This window comes from Tachysurus vachellii, chromosome 2 (genome assembly GCF_030014155.1).
Source record: "Tachysurus vachellii isolate PV-2020 chromosome 2, HZAU_Pvac_v1, whole genome shotgun sequence".
Taxonomy (NCBI): domain Eukaryota; kingdom Metazoa; phylum Chordata; class Actinopteri; order Siluriformes; family Bagridae; genus Tachysurus; species Tachysurus vachellii.
In genome coordinates, this window is record NC_083461.1 from 12,341,704 (window position 1) to 12,365,564 (window position 23,861).

At 41.4% G+C, this 23,861-nt stretch overlaps 1 protein-coding gene across 1 annotated transcript; it reads right to left on the reverse strand.

Annotated features, from left to right (window-relative positions):
* Positions 1 to 753: 753 nt before the first annotated feature.
* fasn (fatty acid synthase) lies at positions 754 to 22,473 on the reverse strand. Its single transcript, XM_060897294.1, has 42 exons — positions 22,167 to 22,473; positions 18,621 to 18,763; positions 17,804 to 17,956; positions 17,489 to 17,662; positions 16,097 to 16,297; positions 15,842 to 15,964; positions 15,252 to 15,367; positions 15,045 to 15,179; positions 14,419 to 14,875; positions 14,099 to 14,286; positions 13,491 to 13,680; positions 13,311 to 13,405; positions 13,085 to 13,219; positions 12,399 to 12,602; positions 12,192 to 12,307; positions 11,926 to 12,101; positions 11,554 to 11,745; positions 11,019 to 11,099; positions 10,733 to 10,918; positions 10,447 to 10,626; positions 10,084 to 10,287; positions 9,656 to 9,969; positions 9,166 to 9,552; positions 8,844 to 9,008; positions 8,408 to 8,523; positions 8,108 to 8,262; positions 7,785 to 7,988; positions 7,526 to 7,676; positions 7,258 to 7,436; positions 7,058 to 7,177; positions 6,847 to 6,969; positions 6,136 to 6,359; positions 5,791 to 5,989; positions 5,533 to 5,684; positions 5,347 to 5,438; positions 4,848 to 5,245; positions 4,344 to 4,532; positions 4,017 to 4,241; positions 3,325 to 3,536; positions 3,149 to 3,247; positions 2,387 to 2,638; positions 754 to 2,283 (listed from the first exon to the last, which is right to left on the reverse strand). The coding sequence occupies exons 2-42, from the start codon at positions 18,745 to 18,747 to the stop codon at positions 2,146 to 2,148; spliced, it is 7,527 nt and encodes a 2,508-aa protein (XP_060753277.1). The 5' UTR covers positions 18,748 to 18,763; positions 22,167 to 22,473; the 3' UTR covers positions 754 to 2,145.
* Between the last annotated feature and the right edge of the window lie 1,388 nt (positions 22,474 to 23,861).

Consider the following 23,861-nt stretch of genomic DNA (forward strand, 5'->3'; position numbering starts at 1 on the left):
TGTTTATTATATTAACCTTTTGTTTCATGTTTATGTTCTGTAAAGCTGCTTCGAGACAATGTCAGTTGTTAAAAAGAGCCGTAGAAATACATTTAAATTTGAACTCATGATACATAAATATTCTTATAATGAATCAGAATCAGGTTTATTGGCCAAGTGTGTAAACACACACAAGGAAACTGGTTCCAGCTGATTGGCGACTCTCAAAAGTACGGACATAAATAACACTATACATTTAGCTTGGATTGTACAAGACAAAAACAGACAAGACAAGACAGACTATACGAGACAATACAACATGAGACAATATAGACAGTACGAGTATTAAATTAAATATTCAACATATTCATAATAAAATCTCTAATTCTCCTTAAGATTAATATTAACACCTCTAGAATCATGTTTGTGATTAGTTTTGCCATTCTAACTGTCCCCAATTTCGTCGTACAGCAGACTTTTTTTTGCTATTAAATTCTGATACTGTCTTCTATATTGTGCCTTAATTAATTAGATTCACAGATTTGTGTTCATGGAGTATTCATTCCACCCCACCTAGTTTTATAATTCCATTCCTTCCATCTTCTCATCATGCTATAAATATTTCCCCTCTTTTTTAGGGCATTTATAGATCATAACATTTTCAAAGCTGTAAAACTCATGCATAATTTGATTGAAATTCATTGACTGATTCTTTAGACATTCTTTGAATTGAAATCTTTTTCCAGAGATTGAAGAAAAAAAAAACAAGAGAACTATTAGTGATGGTTCTTTATTTTTACTTCTAAATAAATACTTGAAATATTACACAAAAACAAAAATCACAGTAACAGTATATATATAATAACAAAGCCACACTGGTCATCTGTGCCCTAAGCACAACATCAGAGAAGGCATCCAGTTCGTCATAGACTTGAAGAGAAGTCTCAGATATTCTCCAGAGATTTGCTCTCTGTGTCGCCTTTCGTCATTTCATCTGAAGCAGGGAAACCCTAAGGGCTTATTCTTTTGACCAGTATTTCAGTCCAATGCTGAATAAAAACCCTTCATTCTAAGATCAAGTGGGTGGTCGGACTCTTCGAGTTTTGGGTAAACTGTGGACTTAGCCACAAAGAAAACATACATATTGTACTACATATCTACCAATGCCGGCACATTTTTTGGATTAAATGAGGAGCATTTTGAAATCAAGAGACATCGTAGAAACACATACATCTTAGAAACACATACATCTGGAAACTGTTTCTAAGGAAAGAAGGAATGTTGTTATAATCCATTGAAGGTAAACACAATACACAGCCAGATTTCATTTGTTTGCTGTCATTATATAGATAAGCACAGAAGCAGCATTCACGCTTAGAAAATACAGTAACATTAGTACAGATTATCTTGCATAAAGAAAAACTGTGTTCCCATCAGTGTCAGGTAGACCTTTGCGTCTTTTCAAGAATCTTTTTTCACTGATCATGGGCATACAATACTAACTTTCACAAGTTTTTTTTAAAAATCGTATTGTTCCATGAGTGCTTTCTGTTTAATCGTGGCTTTGGCTCTGATGTGAAACACACATTTTCCCCTCATATACCCAGCAATAACATAACTGTTGCACCAAGACATTAACACCAGGATTAAGACAGCAACAGGCAAAACATCAAGGTGTTAATACTGGTAAATAAGTAACTTAGTTTGGAACAATCCTACAAATTTAAATAGAATATATATGACTGCGCATCATTAGGTTTAATGAAGAACATTTGGTGACCGGGTAAATATGAATTGTTATAAGCTGATCAGTTGGTTTATGAGGCCCATGTACACTAGAGCAGACCGTTAAGGTTTTAGCACTAGTATCTAGGCACTATTAAATGTCATGATATTTCATGAGCCTTTTAAGGTAAAGGGACACTTTAATATTATTTTACAACACTCAAATAAAGAATAGGACAAACTCTACAGATCAGCACATGACTTAGAAAAAGACATGTTCAAATGACAAATAATTGGGGATCAAGATTAAGTGCATTTTATGTATTGAAGGCCAAATAATTTCTTCTTTCTCACGTGCAGGAGAAAATTAGGGCAGCCTGCATTATGGTTAGTCAATGGAAAAAAAAAATTAGGAAGGAATGTGAAAACAGCGGATTGAGTTTAGCCCTCTCTGATGCTAACACGTGGCTCTGCCAGTGAGCTGTGCATGATGCTCGTGATGGACTCTGCACCCAATCCCTGTAGGAAGGTACGGTGGTCCCCATCGATCACATGAACTGAAACCTTCCCATCACACACCTGCACACAAGCCATATTACATTATTAAATACAAATTGCATATCGCATTATTTCTATGCCTCAAATGACTGAATACAAGGGCTTAGTTAAGGGCTATACTAACCTCGTGCAGTTTGTAGTCAGCTCCTAGTCCATCTCCATAGTCACTGCTGGCTTTGGCCCTCAGTAGGGTGATGTTGCCATGGTATTTGGTAGATGGGATGTAGCAGTCAGCAGCCTTTAGTTTGTAGTAGAATGAGGAGGCAGCAAAGTGGAGGGTGTCACGGGTAATACCCTTATGTTTAGATGCGATCAGATCCACTGCATGGTTCACTCGAGCCTCCAGATCTTTCAAAGGCAGCAATGTCTCCAAGAGCTACAAATGTAAAAAGGGAATACATAGAGGCAAGACAGCGAGTAGTGTAAATTGTTAAAGAAAAAGTCTGCTAACAATCCAAGTTTTGTTAGTGCTTTTTGAGCCCTTTGGTCGATTTCTGACATTCCAGTTACGTTTTTGGTGGAGGATTTGATGACTGGGATTAGTTTGATGTAAATAAGTACCAATTTTGACGTAATTATTTCTATATTTAAAGAAGACATTTAAAGACATAATAATGTTGATCACTATAACAAAACCCAATTTGATATTTTTGTCTACATCATGCAGCCTTAACATGTATTCAGGGATCAGTGGATTTAATTCAAACTGTACTGAATGACTTTTTACAGTTTCTAGCAGAAGGCCTTGACTTTATGAACACTGTCTTTTGTTTAACTGTGAAAGTGTCATTTCGGCTTTAATGAACACACAAACAGAGGCGCAGCAGATTTTGGATGAAGCCAAATTAATTTTAGCCTGAAGGCCAAACATCTAGTTGCGGATTACCTTGTTATACTCAATGCTTGTGAACTGCTGGATGAAAGCACATAGTGCCTCAGTCTCAGCCTCAGACTCATTGCCAGGGGTCAGCTTGGCCCTGTAGCTCTATTGGTGAAAAAGACACAGCAAATAAGTCATGCATCGTGTGAGAGAAGAAGAAAATCCACCGAAGAGTCTCCCACCTGTGTGTATGCTGCCACATAAGAATGTGAGCCATCAAAAAGAAAGAGATATTCCACAGGGCACTGCATTTCCTGTAGCTGAGAGCACATCTCAAAAGCTACACAAGCACCAAAGGAGTAGCCAGCGATGCGATACGGCCCCTCCGGCTGTGTCTGCCTCACACACTGCACGTAATATGCAGCTAGGTTTTGAATACTGTCCAATGGTGCCGCTATAAGCACACACATTAGAGAGAGAAGTTAGTTATAGTTGAATAAACTATTGTACATCACTGACACTTAAGTACCAATTATATGAGTAATGACGATCTATATATAAGAGAGCAATCTATTAAAATTCCCACACCATTATAATTCAGACTAGGCCATAATCGAGCTCTATGGTTGCTGAAAGAATTAAACACAATGAAAACCTGTGGTTTTGAATGTAAACATGTGCCCACATGCACATAGGAATTTAAAGGAGCTTTTTTTTTCTTTGTCATGAAGCAGTGGCGCAAGATCCCTTTAAAACTGTTTACAATCATGCAAGACATTACAAGAAGAGACTCTGTACCATTAATCTTTCCAGGAGGCATCACAAAATGTTAATGGGGTTTTACAAAATAAAAATTTTAAAACGCTCATTTTTAATAAACGGTGCCGAACTCATCTGTCCTACAATAAGGTGGAGTCTGCTGTGGTATCAGTACCTTTGGTGCACTGCAGGCCATAGCATGGCACACTGAGTTTGGCGGTTAGAGTGCTGAAAGCAGCAGTAGAGCCCTCGATTGGGTGAATCAGGAACAGTGGCTTTTCTACACTCTTCACCTCATTCAAAAGCGTCACTGTGGGGCCATCCGGATTTACCAGCATCCCGTTGAGATCAGAATCCAGCAAAGTCTGAGCTCCAGGATGCTTCCCCTCTGGTTGCTTAGCTGGAAGAGAGAAACAAAAATGATAAATGCTTACTTTCCAGGTCTCTGTTTCTTATAAATGATAAAGACACACCGGACAACATGCTGTATGCTCACGCTTACCCTCAGAGTCTCCTGATGTGCTGGACATCTCACGCAGTTTGTTGATGGTGAGCTGTCGGATGTCTCTCATCGCCATGACAATATCATAGTCTCTTTCTAGTGTTTGTCTCACCTCCACTCCCATCAGTGAATCCAGACCCAGATCAGCCAATGAGGCGTCGGGATTCAGGTTACTTATGTCACGGACACCTATGGCAAACAAATAAATACAAGTCATGCAGTGAAAATGATTCATAACTACCCCATACATTATTATAGGGCAGTGTTAGTTCAACAAATTCATCTAGTGAGCAGGAAGTTAAATTTAAATCACTGTGATAAATTTAAATCCAAAAAGCTACTCTTGGGCTCTTGATCACTTAACCACTGTGCACTATGCCTGAATTGAATTTTGACCCTTGAATGAAATATGTAAAATCACCTGCTATAAGAATAAATGTGAAATGCTATCTCCGGTAAAATGTTTAAATTACACAAAACAAAAAAGGTTAAACACCAGCTTACCTAGAATGTGAGCCACTGTCTCCACCAGGTCCCTCTGCCCACTGCCTTCCCCCTTTGCCACCTGCACCCTTTCTGCCAGCACAAAGCTGGACATGACAGCCCACTGCTGGGACAGAAAGCGGTCCAACACCTCCAGGCAGGAGCCCATACGCTGGGGCAATGTACCGCCAATCACAGCATCGTTCCCGCCCATAGTTTCCAGAACTACGCCCACATCACCGATAGCACCCCACTGCACAGCCAGACCTGGCAGGTTGTCATGACGACGCCGCTCACACACTCGCTCCATGGTGGAATTGGCAAAGCCGTAGTTGCTCTGACCAGCATTGCCACGTCCACAGCTGACCGAGGAGAACACTACAAAGTGCTCCAGCTTGGGACACTTCTGCCTCGTCACTCTGTCAATCGAAATCAATAATTATTCATCGAAACTGATGACAAGTTTTAGGATTAAAATCCGTAAGTAATAATAAGTATTCATTAGCTATTACAAGGCTACCTGTCTAAGTGGAGGGTTCCATCATATTTAGGCTTGTTGACATCAATAAACTGCTTAGGTGTCAGATTCTCAAGCATGCCATCTTGCAAAACCTAAAGACACAGGGTAAGAGTATAAACAGGAAGTTACCATCAGGAAAAATCCTTGTTAAACAAAAGAGTACAGAATAAAATTTTGGAGGATTACCATTGCAAGGTGGAAGATGCCTCCTACAGGGCCTAACTGGCACGCTTCAGCGATTAACCGCTCGGTCCCTTCCAAGGTGCTAACATCACTTGTGGACACAAGCACCTGGATGCCCATAGCTTGCCACTCTCGCACTCGTTTTGCCTGATAACCTGTTTCAAAAGGTATCAACATGTTACAGCATGTACAGGCTAAAACCAAATGAATAACAGCAAGGCATTTTTAACCTATGCTGAACTATAATTATTCAGAAGTTACCGTTGCGAATGCCAGAGCGAGAAGTGAGCACCAGTCTGCGAGCTCCTCTCTCAGTAAGCCAGTGAGCTAGCTCCAGTCCAAAGCCTCCCAGACCTCCTGTGATGATGTACGAGTGTGAAGCAGGACAAAAAGTCCGGCATATAGCAGGAAGTGTGAGAGGAGCAGCTGTGGTCTCGCCACCATCCTCTTCCACACGCACCTGAGGAAGAAACATACAGGAGTTGAGTCTCTGAACCTGAGAATGGGAAACCATTGTAAACAAAAGATTTCACCTATCATAATGATGGGTCATAAGAAGATGGAGCTCAATCTACAAACAGACATGAATGTTATCATCATGTTCACCTGCAGCAGCACTTTGCCAATATGTTTCCCCTGAGCCATGTACCGGAAAGCATCCTCCACCCGATTCCTTTCAAAAACAGTGGTGCGCAGTGGCTGCACCACTCCCTCTGCAATGCCCCTCTTCAGCAACAAGGACACCTCTTCCCACTCACGGTTCCCCTCCTCAAACAGAGCATCTAGTAGGATCCCATGGAAGGCCACGTTCTTTAGGAAAAGTGCCATGCCTGTGGCAGAAACACAAATCAGTGTCAGAAAACTGAAAATCATCTGTTGCTGTTTATCTTTCATACCCATGGTATTCAGAATACGGTCAATCAGGAGGTGGGTGTTATTATTATTCATTATTATTATTTAAGACAATGTAGAAACTGAGCTGCAGAGAACAATCTCCTCCCAAAATATTATAGTTATTCTACGTCTAATTTGGTCAGTTGACCAAAAACATTTTGTATACCAATAGCAGCTATATTCAAGTTACTAACTAACAGTGTAATAAAAAGCTCCACACATTTAAATGTGATTAACCTATTTCAATAATGATTAATCTGGGCTGCAATCAGTAGAATGTGTGCAAGGTTTAAATAGCGGTTGTGGTTTCAGGCTGAGAAAAGTTTAATTTTATTGCTAACCGTTGAAACTAAATAGAAAAGTAGCGGCTAATTCTCTACCACTGACTGTCCCAGTAAAGTTTTGGTGGATTGTAGAACTCACCCAGAGGGGTGTTGTTTGAGAGGTCATATTTGCCGATCTCCAGGAAGCGCCCGTGCCTGGCCAAACACCGTAAGCTAGCCTGCAGCTTCTCCTCAGCCAAGGAGTTCAGAACCACATCAACTCCTGTTTCCAAACAAGAGATTAGTAACTCACAGGTATAAAAATGTCAGCAATTATATCTAATTTATCATATCTTTATGGTGACTCTGACCTTTGCCCTGTGTGTGCTTCAGCACATGTTGCTCAAAAGAGGCATCTCTTGAATTAGCAAATGATTCAGCGGTGAGCTTGGGGAATCGTTCCTGCAGGTAAGCCCTCTTCTCTTTGGAACCTGTCAAATCTCAGATGTCAGAACCAGTTTCATTCAGCAATATTATTAATTGTATTTACTTTTGTTATGAAAGCACTCACCCACTGTAGTGAAAACTTTGCAGTTCATGCTGAGTGCGATTGCAATAGCAGCTTGGCCCACTCCTCCAGAGCCCGAGTGGATTAGCACACTCTCACCGGGCCTCAGACGCCCACGCACCACCATGGAGTAATAAGCTGTAGCGTAGACCACAGGTACTGATGCAGCCTGCTCCAGCGTCCTACACACACACACACACACACACACACACACTGTTACACTACTGTTGTTATAGAATATTTCTTTGTATTCACAAAGCAAGTGTCCTACCAGCTGGATGGAACATCCCAAAGGAAACGCCTATCTGCATCCACACAGGTTGCCAGACCTTTAGCAGGCAGGAGACCCATAACACGACGCCCACTAGGGTCCCGTCCTGAGAATTCCATTCCCAGCATGCACTGCTGGAGTGCAATGTCTCCTGCACAAGGATTTTTGCAGCATGAAAACCTTTTTTTTACAATATCATGATAGATCAGAGAGACAGAGTTTGTTTTTTTTAAATGATTAATGAAGTCAAGTTAGCTACCTGGAATAGCATCTGGGGGTAGTTTGCCTGTAGCTAGCATGATGTCTCGGAAGTTGAGTGAGGCAAAGTAAACGGTGCAAAGCTGCACATTCGGGTTAGAAGGAACAAAGTGGCGCAGAGGGGACGCAATCCAGCGTAGAGAGGACAGATCACCACGAGTCAGGACATTCACATAAGCCTGCTCCGTCAGCTCCTCGTTCAAATCTACAATACGGAGAGGAATCATATACAAAAACACATGAAAGAGGGTTTTAGAAAATAGTTTTATCAGATGTAGTCTTGGTGTAAAGCTATAGGGACGGTGCTATAGGGACATGGTATACCTTGTGTGAGTAACTGGTGTCTGAACATCCCCCACTGTCCATCCCGAAACACGTTGATGGCCAGGTCTTTCTGCAGCACTGCCTGCATGTCCTTACGGGAAAGCTGGAGAGAAGGAGTCACAGAGGACTTCTTCAGGTTAGACACAAATGCACACCTTTGAAAGAAGAGACAAAAAAATCACACACATGAACACTGACATTTAAAAAAAACACATCATTATCTTTTAACCAAAACCTGAATGCACTCAATAAACCTGTGCTTAATAATATTAAAGTGTAATAAATGTAAATAAAACTAACCGGATGCGGTTGCCTCCAGGCTCCTGTCTAAGGCAGTTGACCATCCCCACCACTCCATTATGGCCTTGAGTGGCTGTCAGCCATATCGGATCATCTGAAATCTCAGCCAGCAGGCTCTAAAGGAAAAAAAAGTGTAAGATCATTAATCTACAGGATTAGAGAAAGCATGTCAGAGCATGTAAGAGCTGCAGCTCTTAGTACTTTACCTACCTGTTCAGGAAAGTGCATATTGTACAATGAGCATTACTAGAATTTTGTAGGAGAATTTTACAAAACAGCACACCTTCTTTTAATAAACAAAAAATCTTTTTTCCTAGTTTGATGCATTCTCATAAAATCGACTGCAATAACTTCAGCAGAAATACAGACTGTAGAAAAAAAATTAAACTTTAAGTGAAAACTATGTAAACTGCTATGTGAGACAAATCAGACTCACCTTAAGAGTCTCTACCCAGGTGTAATCCGTGGAGTCTACAGACAGTGTAATAGGCTGTTTCTCAGGAGTTTTCCTTCTGCCAAGGAAGAGAACTGAGCCGTAGAACGATTTCTTCACCATGACCACGTTAAGAGAGACCTTTTCAAATAGCATCTCCCATTCAGCCTAATTGCATGCAAACACACACAGACACAATAAGGACACAATAAGATCAACTAAGAACCAAAACTGAACCAGGTTGCAGGGCAAAATTCCTGTTTTTCACAAGAATTTCCCTCTGGTTATCTGACCGTTACATTGTGCACAAGCTTTCAAAACACACCTGAGTGAGGAGGCTGGTCTGATTGTCCAGAGAGGTAAGGAAATCCACTGTCTCACTCAGCGTATCTCCCTTTAACAGGGTGTGCAACAGAACAAAGCCACCTTCCCTGGCAGCTGATGTCAGGTTTTCCAACAGAGCCGTTGGGTTTGAAATAGGGCCTGGGACACAGTTACAAACCACCAGGTCAGAACCTCCCAGGCTGGCCGTGGCTGTACTCTGCTGAGGATCCCACTGAGCGGCGGACACACCCTGCGCCTCCAGAGCGCTCTGCTGGGCTGAAAGCAGCTCTGTGCTTACGTCAGATGCCGTGTAGTCCAGACGCAACATGGGTTGAATGTTGAGGAGGCTGACGGCCCGGGAAAACACACGGCCATCGCTGGAGAGGGCCTGAAGTGAAAGAACTGAGTGTAATTATAGTAAGCATATTGCTGTAATATATTGGTTCATTTATAAGCTCATAATTCAATGCATCAATAATATTTCACTGTACCTCCAGGACTTTGAGTTTGCCAGGAGTGGAGTTCTCCAGAGCTGTGTCGAGGCAGTGGCGCAGTGCATGAGAGTCAAGGAGGCCATTAAGAAGAGGATCCTGTAGCAAACATTCCCTCTCCTTCTGCACGGTTTGCTCCAGCTCCGAGCGCAGATTCCCATTAAGTTCCAGACCACAAAGTACTGACAGTAGCCGTAACAGACCATTCCCGGTCTCTGCTTCAATCAGCTGGTCCTCACTTACACCCTCCAGCCCCGGGATGGAAATTTTCACTCCATGCCTGGCCAACTTCCTCTGGAGATGGTTAATAAGACCTGTAGAAAAGATCAAATTATGTCAAGAAATTAAGGAGGTCTGAGAGTTAAGACGTATTGTCCATTCACACCTGATTAAAAACATACTAGAAATAAGAGAGGAAAGGAACTTGCCTTTGCTGTGTCGGAGCTGTTCTGCTAGTTTCTCACTGGATAACAAGTAATCGGTTTCCACCAGGGGCGTGAAGACAAACTCCTCCAGAGTGGGTGGGGTCTGCTGCTGCTGGCGACGAGGTGCCACTGTGGCATGGAGGCCACAGATCTGAACCCCACCTGCCGTAATGTTGTCCAAGCAACGGTTCACATGGACATCAACGGCTTAAAAAAAACAAAAGAAAAAAAAGAAAAGGTCGGACGGAAGACACAGCAGACTGTTAGATTATTTGTGGCTGTCACACACTTAATATATTTTCCCCTGCAGCTACAGTACAGAGTTATCCAAAATAAAAATGTAACAAGCCTCTTAAATGCATTTACCTTTCCTATCCTCATAGTAATCGTGAACTCTTTTCTCATGTAACGTTGGATCTACACACACACAACGAATACGTGTTGGGAGGCGCAGGCTACGTCCAGGCAGGCCAACCACAATCATCTGCAGCATGGTGTCCAGAAACGTCACCCAATTTCCTGTCCATTGCAACTTTCCATGGTCACCTGTAAACCCAGACCAGAAAAAAAAATTAAAAAAAAATGCAACTACCTATCCACATCAAAGTTTTTTTTTTTTTACTCTATAGAAAATGAGCTTGCATTTGTTTACCAGCGTTGTTGGACTCCAAAATGCCTTGGAAGGGTTTGCCATAATCATATCCACGAAGACGCAACTCTTTGTAGATGTCGCCAGCTTTCAGACGCAGTTTCGGTTCCTCTGCCTCTGCGGTCACAGGTGCAGTCATCTGAGAGAGAAAAGAATCCAAAGCTGCCTCCTCCAACAAGCTCACCTTACCTGAGACAGTCAGAGATATGAGATAGGTAGACACAAACATAGCAGCCTAAACCGATGTTTAAACAGAGAAAGACATTTTTCTAACTGGGATATAACTTACCACTAACTGCCAGATTGCCATTCTCAGACACTTCAAAACGGTTAGTGGCGGGCATGAGACGAACCTCCAACTGGACTGATCCTATGGTTTGATGCAGAATATCGTTACTTATTTCCAGAGTTCGTTTTCATTCTCTGGCACTTTTTCTATTTAAATGTAAAACATTGTCAACTTGTAAGACACAGGTTAACCGAGATTACATACTGTCAGTTCGATATAATAAAACAAGATAAAGCAGAGAGTTGCTTGTGTAAATGAATGAGATCTTAAATAAATAAATAAATAAATAAATAAATAAATAAATAAATACAAACTTTGAATTGAGAAAAAAATGCACAATAGTACAAACTGAGCACTTAAGCAGGTTTAAAGTCACTGAAAGCATTTTTTTCTCAAGAAACCAGCATTATTTTTCTGGCATCACTGAGATTTGAACAGACACACTTCTGATCTGATCTCAGGTCCTTAACCACTGAACTAAATCTTCCCCATGTGCAAGAAACACTCATTTACTGTACCAGTGAAAACCACTCACCAGTCTTGGGTAGAATGGTGGCTCTGTGGATGGTGACATCCTCAAAAGTAACTGGGGTGTGTTCCAGGACAGTGCCTAAACTCCTCATTAGGGTCCTCCAGGCCAGCACCAGGTAGCCCGTGGCTGGATACAAGACCCGGCCATCGATACAGTGGCCAATCATGTAGTAGTCTGGAGATTCAGGGTTAATATCTGCAAGTTAAATAAATAAATAAATAAAAAGAGAGAGAAGAGAAGGTGGAAAAGGTCAGTTGTGTAGTGGCATTCTCAAGAATGAACTTCGTTGACTGGAGCGCATCAGTAGAAATGCTAAAGATGTTTGTAACACATAACTCAATGTCCAGTTCAAGTGAAACAAAAAACATTGTTTACCAATGTTGTACACAGTGGCTGAGGTGGAGCCTCCAGATCCTGCTGGGAAATCCTCCACCTTGGGCACATCCCAGCTCTGAGAGTGATCCCACTGGATAAGAGGGGAGATGAGGGGGGTCCCCACTGGAACAGGGTACTTTACAGCTGGATACAGCTGCTTACTGTCCACATTAATACTACAAAACCAAACATGAGCAAGGAAAAATAAATGTGAGATTCTAATATGTTTTAATAATATTTTCCAATACAAGTAAGATAGCACTGACCCATTCATGTACATCTTCCCTATGTGAGAAAGAAAGAACTCCAGGTTGTTTGCATGTCCCCTCTTCATCAAGGGCAAAATGGAACAAGTAGGCTTCAGGCTGCGCCTCAGAATGGCCTGGAAAGGGAGTCGGAGTAAAGTTAATGAGTGCTGCTCAAAAAATCTCTCCCGTTGGACTTAAGAGCTCATTCCAAGCTGTATTACTTACCTGCAGTAGAGCATGTGGAGCTATCTCCACCACCACAGCATTCTCTGGAACAAGGCTCAGGCCCTCCTGGAAGAGCACAGGGCTCACCAGGTTGTTCACATGGTATTCAGCTGAGGAGTAGAGGGCCAGAGGGCTCTCCCAATCTGTCTGGGGGATGGATGTGCTGATCCAGCGAGGAGAGCGAGGACATGGGCTTTTTATCACCTGAGACAGTGCAGATATAAATAAACATGAGGCAGTGTACATTAACTACAGTACGCGTCTCAGCTGTTATTAACATAACCCTAAGTACCTCAAAGAGTTTCAAAAGGTTAAGGTTTTCATTTTTTGTCTAAAAGAGAAAACAGGCTGATATTTTAACAGAAAAGATATCAAACAGAACTAAAATGAAGTGTCAAATTTAACACTTTACAAATAATTTAATGGCATATTAGTGAATTTGCATAGAACCTGGAATATTAGTGATTAAGCGCTTAGAGGTGTTCAAAAAGAGTTTTAGTAGCTTTTTTTCAGCATTAAAAGATTAAACAATTTATTAGACAAATTTGTTTGGCACCCTTTGTTAACATTTAGTTATAACTTGTATGGGTACTCAAATTTGGAGCATAAATAGCATACTGCTTTTCTTTGCACTGAACCAGCAGATGGCGCTATGGTCCTAAAGGGAAGTTCAAGCAGCATCATACCTTCTGCAGAGCTGCCAGCAAGGCCGGAGCTATGGAGGCCATGTAATAAGAATGGAACGCAACACCGGCACTGCGCACTTCTTTGGCAAACACGCCATTGTTCTTAAGCTCAGCAACAAATTTGCTGACTGAATCCTACGCACAAATACAAGAAATACAAAAAAATTAATCATGTGATCTTAAAGTGTTCAAATATGAAAATGCATAGCGAGAGGTGTTCGTGTACCTGTGGCCCTGAGATAGTGACCGTGTCTTCTGCATTGTGGCAGGCTGGTACCACCCCCTGTGGACACTGAGCTTTACACTCTTCCCAGGTCAGACCTGAGAACAAGTTGAAATTCAGTACCAGAAACCACTAGGATATTAAATTTCACTTAACAGAGTAATCAAGAGCAGGTTTTCCTACCCACTGCTGCCATGCCTCCAGGTGGCAGGTTGGCTTCTTTAATACACCTTCCTCTCCAGTAGGCAGCCTGGATGGCCTCACTGTGGCTGAGGGAGCCGTCGGCATAACCACATGCCAGTTCTCCCACAGAATGACCCACAATGCCATCAGGCTGGAGGCCCATCCTCTGCAGCATGTCTATCTGTGCAATCTGGAGTACGATGCACAATAATTATATCAGGTTTTTTTACATGCACCCTGTTTACGCTGGAATAAACTGGCAATGTAACAGGTTTATATGCTATAAAGCAGTAAACAAAACAAATTAGTGTATATTAGACCTTCCGTATGACAACACATGAATTGTGCAGATAAACTAAATAGCAAAGTGGAAAAGAACAGAACTTTCCCCATTTAATAAAGACATTAAGTAAATAATACAAGAGCAACTTGTATTGCAAGCACTCAAAATTCAGTCAGTAATTCTGCATGGATGACAAAATTGTGATGAAATAACCAGTTACAGAATGATCCAGACATGAATTTTCAAGTGGCTATTGTGACACAGAGCATAATAACGATAAGCAAAGTTCAGGAATTGTGTATGTGTGTAATTATGGAGCCCTGACCTGAATGGCTGCAAGACCCACAAATGCATGGACTGTGTCCTCAAAAGTGTTTTCATTAGCCTCCATGAGCAGGCGAGACACACACAGCCCCGTGTCCTTCAAAGCCGTGTCTGATCGCTGGATGGACTCTCTGAATTCCTGCAGCTGCATTAAGCTACGGCCCATTCCAGCCCACTGCGTACCCATACCTTATGAAGTCACACAAACGTATATATAAATACACAAAACATATTACAGTGGTGTAACCTTAGATCAAAAAAAGTCAGAATCCACAAAGGGAAAATCTTGTTGTAGGACATATTTGGCCATTGTGGACTTACCAGAGCAGATATACCAGAGGGGCCTGGAGGAAGGTGCAGCCTGCTGCACCTCTTTAACCTGTGTTCCCAGCAGTGTGTATCCCCTGTAGGGCATGTTTGAGGTGGGAATAGTACTCAACTCACTGAACAGGCCCAGGAGGGCAGTGTCCTGCCCGTGTTCCTCGGCTTTATGCAAGAGAAAGTTAACAGCCTCTTCAGTGCGCCCACATGCCTGCACCAGCCTGGGCACAGATGCTGGTGAAACTGGAGAAATCGGGTTGGGTCCAGGTGGGCGCAGGATAACATGAACATTTGAGCCTCCAAAGCCAAATGAGTTGATGCCTACTATTCCCCCACGCACGGGAATGGGTTCAGCCACTACACGCACGCGACCATCTAAGAGCGCCGGGATGTCTGGGTTGGGATTTTGGTAGTGGATGTTGGGAGCCCACATACCATGTTCTAGTGACAGGACCACCTGAGTGTACACCGGAAATAAGGAAATTAACCATATACGCGGACGCAGTCTTGGGGTAATTTTATATATATAAAATTTGTATGTATGTATGTGTGTATACAAATGCCATATGTTAATATACATGTACAAATAACGAAAAAAATGTTAAATACTATGTTTGTAGACTCACTTTTGCAAGAGCAGCAAGCCCAGAGGCAGGCTCAGGATGGCCCATGTTAGATTTAGTGGATCCTATAAGCAAAGGTTCACGCTCTGACTGACAGAACACACTGACGATGCCATTCACTTCTTGTGGGTCCCCAACCTAAGAAAATAATTAAGTATTAACACACCGTAACTCAGATGTGTGTTTGTGTGTGTCCATATCCTGACTCACCTTGGTGCCAGTGCCATGGGCCTCAACATATTCAACCTGCTCAGGGGAGATGTTTGCCTCTTGGTAGAGAGAGCGTACTAGGCGCTGCTGCATGTCTCCTGAAGGAAATGTCACACCTGGCAGAAGGTAAAAACACCATCAAAAACATATGAGGAAACCATTTGATCTTCGGGCATCAGGGATAAACGTATTCATTGTCAGAAAGTTGAGGATGTGTTTCTTTTTCCTGCTACCAAAATTCTGTGTATTAAATGTGGAAATTTTGATAGTGTTCCTAAGCCTATAATAATTGTTTTGTATTATAATGATTATAATATTTCTAAACTAATTATTTTATTTTTATGCCCCATAAATGAGCTCCGGCCGCTGCCAGAACGACGCTCCTCAGCTCTGCCACATTTCCTTAAATTCTTTCCTTAATTCTGTTTGCGGGGTCACTTGACCCACTCGGTTACAGCATTACATTTAGAAACACTGGCGAGACACCAGTGTGCCACCAGGCACTGGGGGAAAGGATATGGACTGAAGTACACTAAAGAAAGTGACCACTAGGATCCCTTGCAATAAACTGATTGCACTCTGTATATTACCTTGCTCTTTATAGCCATCTGTGTTGTTGCCAGCATTGACCACAGTAGCATAGACTCTCTTAGCCATGGATTTCTTAGTGAGGAGTACAGCCACAGCAGCCTCTGAGCGACAGTACCCATTTCCTGGGAGATAAGAGATCAGATTTCTGGTACACTAGAAATACTCAGGCAATTAGTAAAATTAAAAAAAAGTGGGGAGGATTTAAAAAAAAAAAAAAAAAAAAAAAAAAATAGATAAAATAACAGTAAATTCACCTGATAGGTCAAAAGACTTGCAGGCTCCATCAGGACTGAGCATGCCCAGTTTCATGAACTGCACAGAGGTGTTGGGCTTGAGCAACAAATTAACTCCTCCTACAAGTGCTGCATCACACTGGCCATGCCGAATAGCATTGAAGGCATTCTCCAGAGCCAGGAGACTGGAAGAACATGCTGTGTCGATGGCTGTGCTGGGGCCTTTAAAAGCACACACAAAAATAATGCAACACCAATGCTGAGTCACCCAGTTAGCATTGCTTAATACTTGGCAACATAAAAATAACAACTTGGTCAGGAAACAATATGGTTTATAAAATACTTTTAAATACTAAAGAACATTTTTTATATTTTTTAAAAGAAGTCTTAAAAGAAGAAGGATTTATTTTTAATATGGATCACAATTAATTTAGGCAATTTTTCACGTTTTTGAATACAAGTCTGAATTTTGTGGATTTATAGTATATCTAAAAAAAAGTAGTAAAAAAAAAAAATTATAAATCAATAAACAAAGAAATAACTAATATACACTATAATACACAACCAAATTCTCATCTCACTCATTTTCTACCGCTTATTCGAACTTAAACTTATTTCCTTAAATTCTTTCCTTAATTCTGTTTGCGGGGTCACTTGACCCACTCGGTTACAGCATTACATTTAGAAACACTGGCGAGACACCAGTGTGCCACCAGGCACTGGAGGCACTGAATTTGGTTGTGTATTATAGTGTATATTAGTTATTTCTTTGTTTATTGATTTATAATTTTTTTTCCCCAGTGGAAATAAGGCTTATTCGAACTACCTCGGGTCACGGGGAGCCTTTGCCTATCTCAGGCGTCATCGGGCATCAAGGCAGGATACACCCTGGACGGAGTGCCAACCCATCGCAGGGCACACACACACACTCTCTCATTCACTCACGCAATCACACACTACGGACAATTTTCCAGAGATGCCAATCAACCTACCATGCATGTCTTTGGACCGGGGGAGGAAACCGGAGTACCCGGAGGAAACCCCCGAGGCACGGGGAAAACATGCAAACTCCACACACACAAGGCGGAGGTGGGAATCGAACCCCCAACCCTGGAGGTGTGAGGCGAACGTGCTAACCACTAAGCCACCGTGCCCCCACACAACCAAATTAACTATTTTATACCATGTATTGGGTAGTAATACAATATCTATGGTTTTAAAAAAATCTAAATTACCCTACACACATTTTGGTATTTTAAATTATGACAAAAATTATGATAAAAACAAAGCACCAAATTATTATTAATTCTGCAGGCCTAAGGGTTTTGAATATGTTCGAATGAGTTTTTATTCTAACTGCTCCCTATTATAGACAAAATGATAAGAATGATAGAAAACTGAAACTTTGCATACCATTGAAGTCAAAAAAGTAAGAGAGGCGATTGGCGAACATGGCGCGCTGGCAGCCGGTCATGCTGTACCCCAGCAGCTCTTCTGGATCTTTGCTGAAGGCCTCGCCTGCTTCAGAACCACTCACACCAATGTAAACACCAGTGTTAGTGCCACGCATGGACACCGGGTTTATGCCTGCCAAGCATGATGAACACAAACATCATAAATAAACAGTACAAAGATGGTATAACGTATAAAGCATATAAGATTGCTAAGGTTAATTAACTAACAGTGATTTGCCAAATTGCACAGATGATGGGTTTCTGGAACACTGACCTCCATCAACGATAGCTTCGTATGATATCTCTAGCATAAGCCTCAGTTGTGGGTCCATGGTGTGTGCTTGTTTGGGGTGCACGCCAAAAAAGGCTGCATCAAATCTGTCGATTTCTTTTAGTTTTCCATTTCTGCGAGGAAGACCATACAGACCTGACGAGAGGTAAAGAGATACATAAAGGATAAATCCCACATTCTCCGGTGCAACAAAGGAACCATCTGTGTTCTCAGCACACTAAGACTGCTGATACTTTAGCACATAAATGTGAACTTCAGTTGTTTGCCAAGGAGAGAAGGCAAAGAGGGAGACAGAGAAAAGGATCTTTTGAGAAGATCCCTTTTCATTCCAAGGCCAGCACAGGGAGAGCAGCCAGATAGGAAGAGAAACCAACAGGGCCAAGAAACCAGAGACCACAGGGGGGGGAGTCACTACAATTTTAATGTCTAATTAGTTAATCACTCTGCTTTATGCATAGCAATTGTATAGAATGAAATGAACAAATTTCTATTTTACATTCTATGACAAAATATGTTTTCCTTTTATACTGAACATTGAGTTGTTAATAAATAATTTTGTTTTAAAAAAAAAAAAAAAAAAAAAAATACACCTTGCGTTATTACTACTTAAATAATATTAAAAACAAATTCGTCATGTCATTAATTCTCTTTATCTATAAAAGGTTTCATATAAGGAAAAAAGTTTTTTTAGGTTTTATTGGAACGTTAGCAGTGGATCCTGAGCCAAATCATGTTAAATACAGCTGTTACATTGTACAATGAACTGTATATACAACAGATATCTGATACTACATGATACCTGGTTTCCACCGTCTGTCATCCTCTGTGACCATGTCGACTCCAGTGAAAAGGTTTTGCCAGAATTCTTCCAAATTATCCGACTCCGGAAGACGACCTGATATCCCAGCAATGACGATTTCCTCCATGTTAGTGTGAGAGTTTCTGTGGGATCAGACAGAAGGAAAGTAAAGGCTTTTAGACAGCCAACATCAATTAGGCAATTACAGTCTGTCAGATTGTAACTGAACATTTCACCTGACCTACTTCCAACCACACATTCATCCATGCTGTGAGACGGCTCAAGTGGACACAAAGGGGGGTGTCTAACTGTAGGCTTTGTTTAGGGACCACAAATTCACTCAAATTCTGTCCATACAACAGCTATCTACAAAGCAGGAACAGGGTGGGATCGCTGCCTAGTGCATGGTGCAAATCAAGCAGAATGTGGAGCACAAAGTGTCCCTCTGTTCTGCATTCATCAAAGTGTCTCACAGTGTGGGAATTCATTCACAAGCCTACAAATTAAGAAAGACTTCTCTTTATGCAGGTTTTCAATTCTCCTGTTCCCTACATGCATTATTCCATTCATAATTTCATTAAGAAATCAATCCCGGGGTGAAACTATTGTGACTTAAGCACTGAACTAGAAAAGCACTGAACCCAATACCACCCCACCCCCCACCCCACACACACACACACACACACACACACACACACACACATTAGTGATTACTTGTCATGATGCAACACATTTCTACTACTACTGCAGAATACCAACCATATGTCAGGGGCAATCAACTAAACAGGTCCAGCTACATAAAATTCTCTGCCTGGTCTAGATAAGCAACTTGCATGACTTAATGGTGACAATATCCACCTTTGCAACAGTTTATGTAATGAATAAAAAAAATCTGTCAAGACTTTTTCCATGACTGACTCACATCCCACAGCTACTTGTCTATCCTGGTCTGGCGAGTCGACTTCAGCTAAATAATTGACATAGATGTATGTGGCTGGATAAACAGCAAGTAAAGGATCTCCTACAGAACACAAGCTGGGGTCATGTTTCAAAAACTACAGTTGAAAAGGCTACTTTTGGAATACAGTATGTTGATCTGCCTGGTTTTTGATATAGTACTGGAACAGGTTTCTAAAGCACTTATACATCAATACAGCCAGCTAAAGTAACAGAACACAAAAAGGGAACCTCCGTTTAAAAAATAAATAAATAAATAAATAAATAAATAATCAAGTCGATGTAACCTTTAATAGAAATGTATTAAACAGAAACAATCGTTTGCTTTTTTCAAAAACAAATCATTAAAAATATGATGCACTGAAGACAAGAAAAGAATTCAAATACTCCAAAAGATAAATGAGAAGGCTGCATGTAGTGTTTCGCAAATTGCTACGATGAACATTAGCTAAATAATTTGCTGCTTTATCACATACTAAAAAAAAAAAAAGTTGTTCACTGAAGATATAACAATCTAACAAACTATCTAACTGATTCATGAACTTTTGTTTAATGTTCTCTTGTTCATAATCTGTGATTTCATCATATACCAATGGTGTAAATGAATGGTGTTTGCCAGCGCTATTCCCTGTGAGTGATGCCAGAAGACGTATTCACGAGGCAGGTGCTGCCATGCAACAATCTGCCATTGTGTGTATGCATGTGAACGTGTTACAGAGATATTTAGGAGGATTACCGATGAGTCAACATGAAACCACGCACACATTCTTTCAGCATTATTTAGGATTGAGCCAGGGTGAAATGTTTTAGTCTTCTAAGAAAAATGTACTACATGACTTCATTCTTGCTTAATTATGACATATTATTATTTCAGCACAAACAGATGCCTGAGCACTCAAGACCAGAGCAGGTTGATAGAGCAACTAAACGGTTTGCCCGGAAAAGAGACGGTAATCTACCTGACCCAGATCTAATGAAGCCTCTGTATGTATGAAAATGTCAGCCACCCGATTAGTTAAATACATAAATAGGAATCATCTCCTCTTATGGTATAATTATAGGATAATCAGGCATCCCATGAGGACAAAGGGGCTGGGGAGGTGGGGGTCATGAAAATTAATGAATTAGCTAAGCACTGCTGAACATACAGCCACATAAATCAGCAACAATGGCTTAAATGAAGCACCTGCACTGCCCCTGGGAATGAAAATACAACACAAATGCAACTAATTGGTGATGACACATTCACAGTTTCTCCACCTCTTCCCAGAATACCCCTGTGCTGCACATTTTAGTCTTGCCCCTACTCTTTAAAACATCCTCTAATGAATTAGATTAGTAAAATCTGATTCATTACAGCAAGGACCAGGACCAGGACCAGGAAACCTGTGTTCTAAATCAATGGCAGCTTGTGAAAGATTGGTCACACAATCATGAAATAACGGTGCATAATTTACATTTAAAGCAATTGGCGCTCCACATAAAGGCGTCTGTATATTGTTACTTATGCACTCTCATTTTTTTAAGAAAAAAGCTGAGCAATTGAGGGTTAGGGGCCTTGTTCAGGTGCCCAACAGTGGCAGCTTGGTGGACCTGGGGGATCGAACTCACAACCTTCCGATTGGTAATCCAACACCTTAAACACTAGGCTTCCACATGCCTCACTAGGACACCACAATTAATCCTGTGATCCAGACAACCGGCCATAAACATACCGATAAGAAACAGAAGCTTAGATAATACAGATAATAATAAATGGCTTCAGCATTAAGGCAGGCTTTGACATACAGGACTATGTGAAGCTGTTCAACTCCAGCAGTACTGCAGTCTGACAAAGTGACAGCCTATCTTACTGTTTAGAAAGAAAAATGCTTTATATCTCATCACACTAATTAGAACGAAACTCTGATTATGTTCATAATTAATCAATAACACAGCAACATTACCATGATTCTAACACACACCCAAGCTACAATAAAGGCTGCATTAGGCCTTGGTACTCCAGTATCAGGCCTTGTGTGAAAATTTGACATAAATCTGTCACAAATTCCTCTGAAATCGGTCACTTATTTTCTAATACAGTGTACTACGGGATGTGGAGAGCGACATGTAATTATTCTGTTGCTTTAAACCCAGTTAAATCCTGGCAGGTTTCAGTGTTATCAGTGTTATCAGGGCTGAATGTAAAATGCCACCTTACTCCCTGTACAAGTGCACTATTTAGGGTGTGAAATAGTGACGTCAGTGCCCTAACTAGTGCACTCCATCTACAAAGTGGTTTGGGATTGAACCCAAAAGATGCGCGTTTAGATGTTTATAGCTTATTAAATGTTTCCGATATGCGTTTTATGTGTCTATATGTATAAATTTCATTATCTCATAACATCAGCCTGAACGAAGGCGTGAATGTAGAAAAATAAAAATTAAATTAAATGCTTAAATATTCTGCGTAGTGTAGACTAGCACTTCCTCTTCTTCATCGTCATAATCACATAGCTCCTCTAGCATTTCTATAACTTTGTAAACAAAGGATTTCGAGCCACAAGATCCATATTATTTGTAAAATATATAGATATAAATAACACTTACCAGTTGCAATCGATGTAGAAGAGATTGAGAGATAAGCATCCGAGGTCAATGGAGCCTGAGCTGCCTTGTAAGTCCTTTATCTCTGTGGATGTGGATTAATAACCCTTTTTTTCTGAGTGTTGGTCTTCTCACTGCTTTGGTTGCCTTTGCACTGATGTCTGTTTCATTTAAATGTGTGCCATGTTGTATAGCCACGCCACATGGGCTGACAGTTGCCTTGGGTTTCTAGTCCAATGAGAAAGGAGGCAGGGATCCAACATCCAACCACTGAGCTGATGTCCTAACGTTAATTCCGCCTAAAAACACAGGTTATTCGAGTTCAGTCATGAACAGGCAGGTTTATGTGCAACATCATGCACAGATGCATGCTATCACAGTAACCTAGACAAGTACATTGCCTTATTGCCTAATTGCCTAATGAATCTGGGTCAGAATTAGATATAGATGTCATTGTGTGTGTGTCTTAAAACGAGGTGTTGCATCTTGTAGGAAAATGTACGAGTGCTATTTCCAAAAAGCTTTAAATCATCTAGGGACAAATATATTAAAGTTAAACTGAGTTTACAATAGTCGCGTGAAAGCCATTTATTTCAGTGATTTTGGGGTTTCACGTGCGACAGCTTGCAGATCAAATACACACACACACACACACAGACGCACGCGCGTGCGCGCACATTGTTTCGTGATTGACGTTTACTTTTGGCCAATCAGGACGAAGAAAGGGCGTGGCTCTGATATAGGGTGAGGTGATGACGAACCGATTGAGGCGTCCTGCTAAAGACAAGCGTAGACTGTGAGGTCATCAAGAGGGCGTGTCGTTTAACGGGGTTATTTCGGTTCACTCTATAGATGTTTTATACTGTTTATAGTTAAAGCGCAAGAGTCTTTCACGTTCAGTGCTCGGTTTAACCACACATCGTCCATGGATGGAGAAGGACCGTGAATCAGAATCAGGTTGATTGGAGAAGTGTGTTGACACACACAAGGAATTTGGTTCCAGGTGTTTGTAACTCTCAAAATTAGAGACCTGGCACCACCTCATGGCATCTTAGAGTTTTTGTGTATGTGTGGTGCTGGAACATCTGTATCAGGCCCAACAGCTCGTCTGAGAAGCGTTTGAACATCTCGTTATTGTTGTGAAACAAAAATATCCAACCAACATCCGTGCTGTGGTCAGAAAGCAACACAGATAGTACATCTGAAATGGAGTGTATAATAAAGCAGCTAGTGAGAAACCAAAGTGTGCTACATACACATCTATGTCAGTATTACTCCTGTCTTCCACCCAGATCATATCTGGTCAGTAGTCGCCCTTTTCCAGTAACAGATACATCAAGACCCAGTTACCACCCTCTCTCGACCCCCTACAGTTTGCGTATTGTTCAAACCGCTCCATGGATGATGCTATTGCCACGGCCCTTCATTTAGCACTCACCCACCTGGACAATAAAGACACGTACGTACGAATGCTGTTCATAGACTTTAGTTCAGCATTCAGTACTATAATCCCTCAGCACCTGCTGGGACTGAACACCTCCCTCTGCAACTGGATCCTGGACTTCCTGACTGGGAGACCTCAGTCAGTCCGGATCGGGAACGGCATCTCCAGCACCACCACACTGAACACTGGAGCCCCTCAGGGCTGTGTGCTTAGTCCACTGCTGTTCACCTTTCTGACTCACGGCTTGCACCATA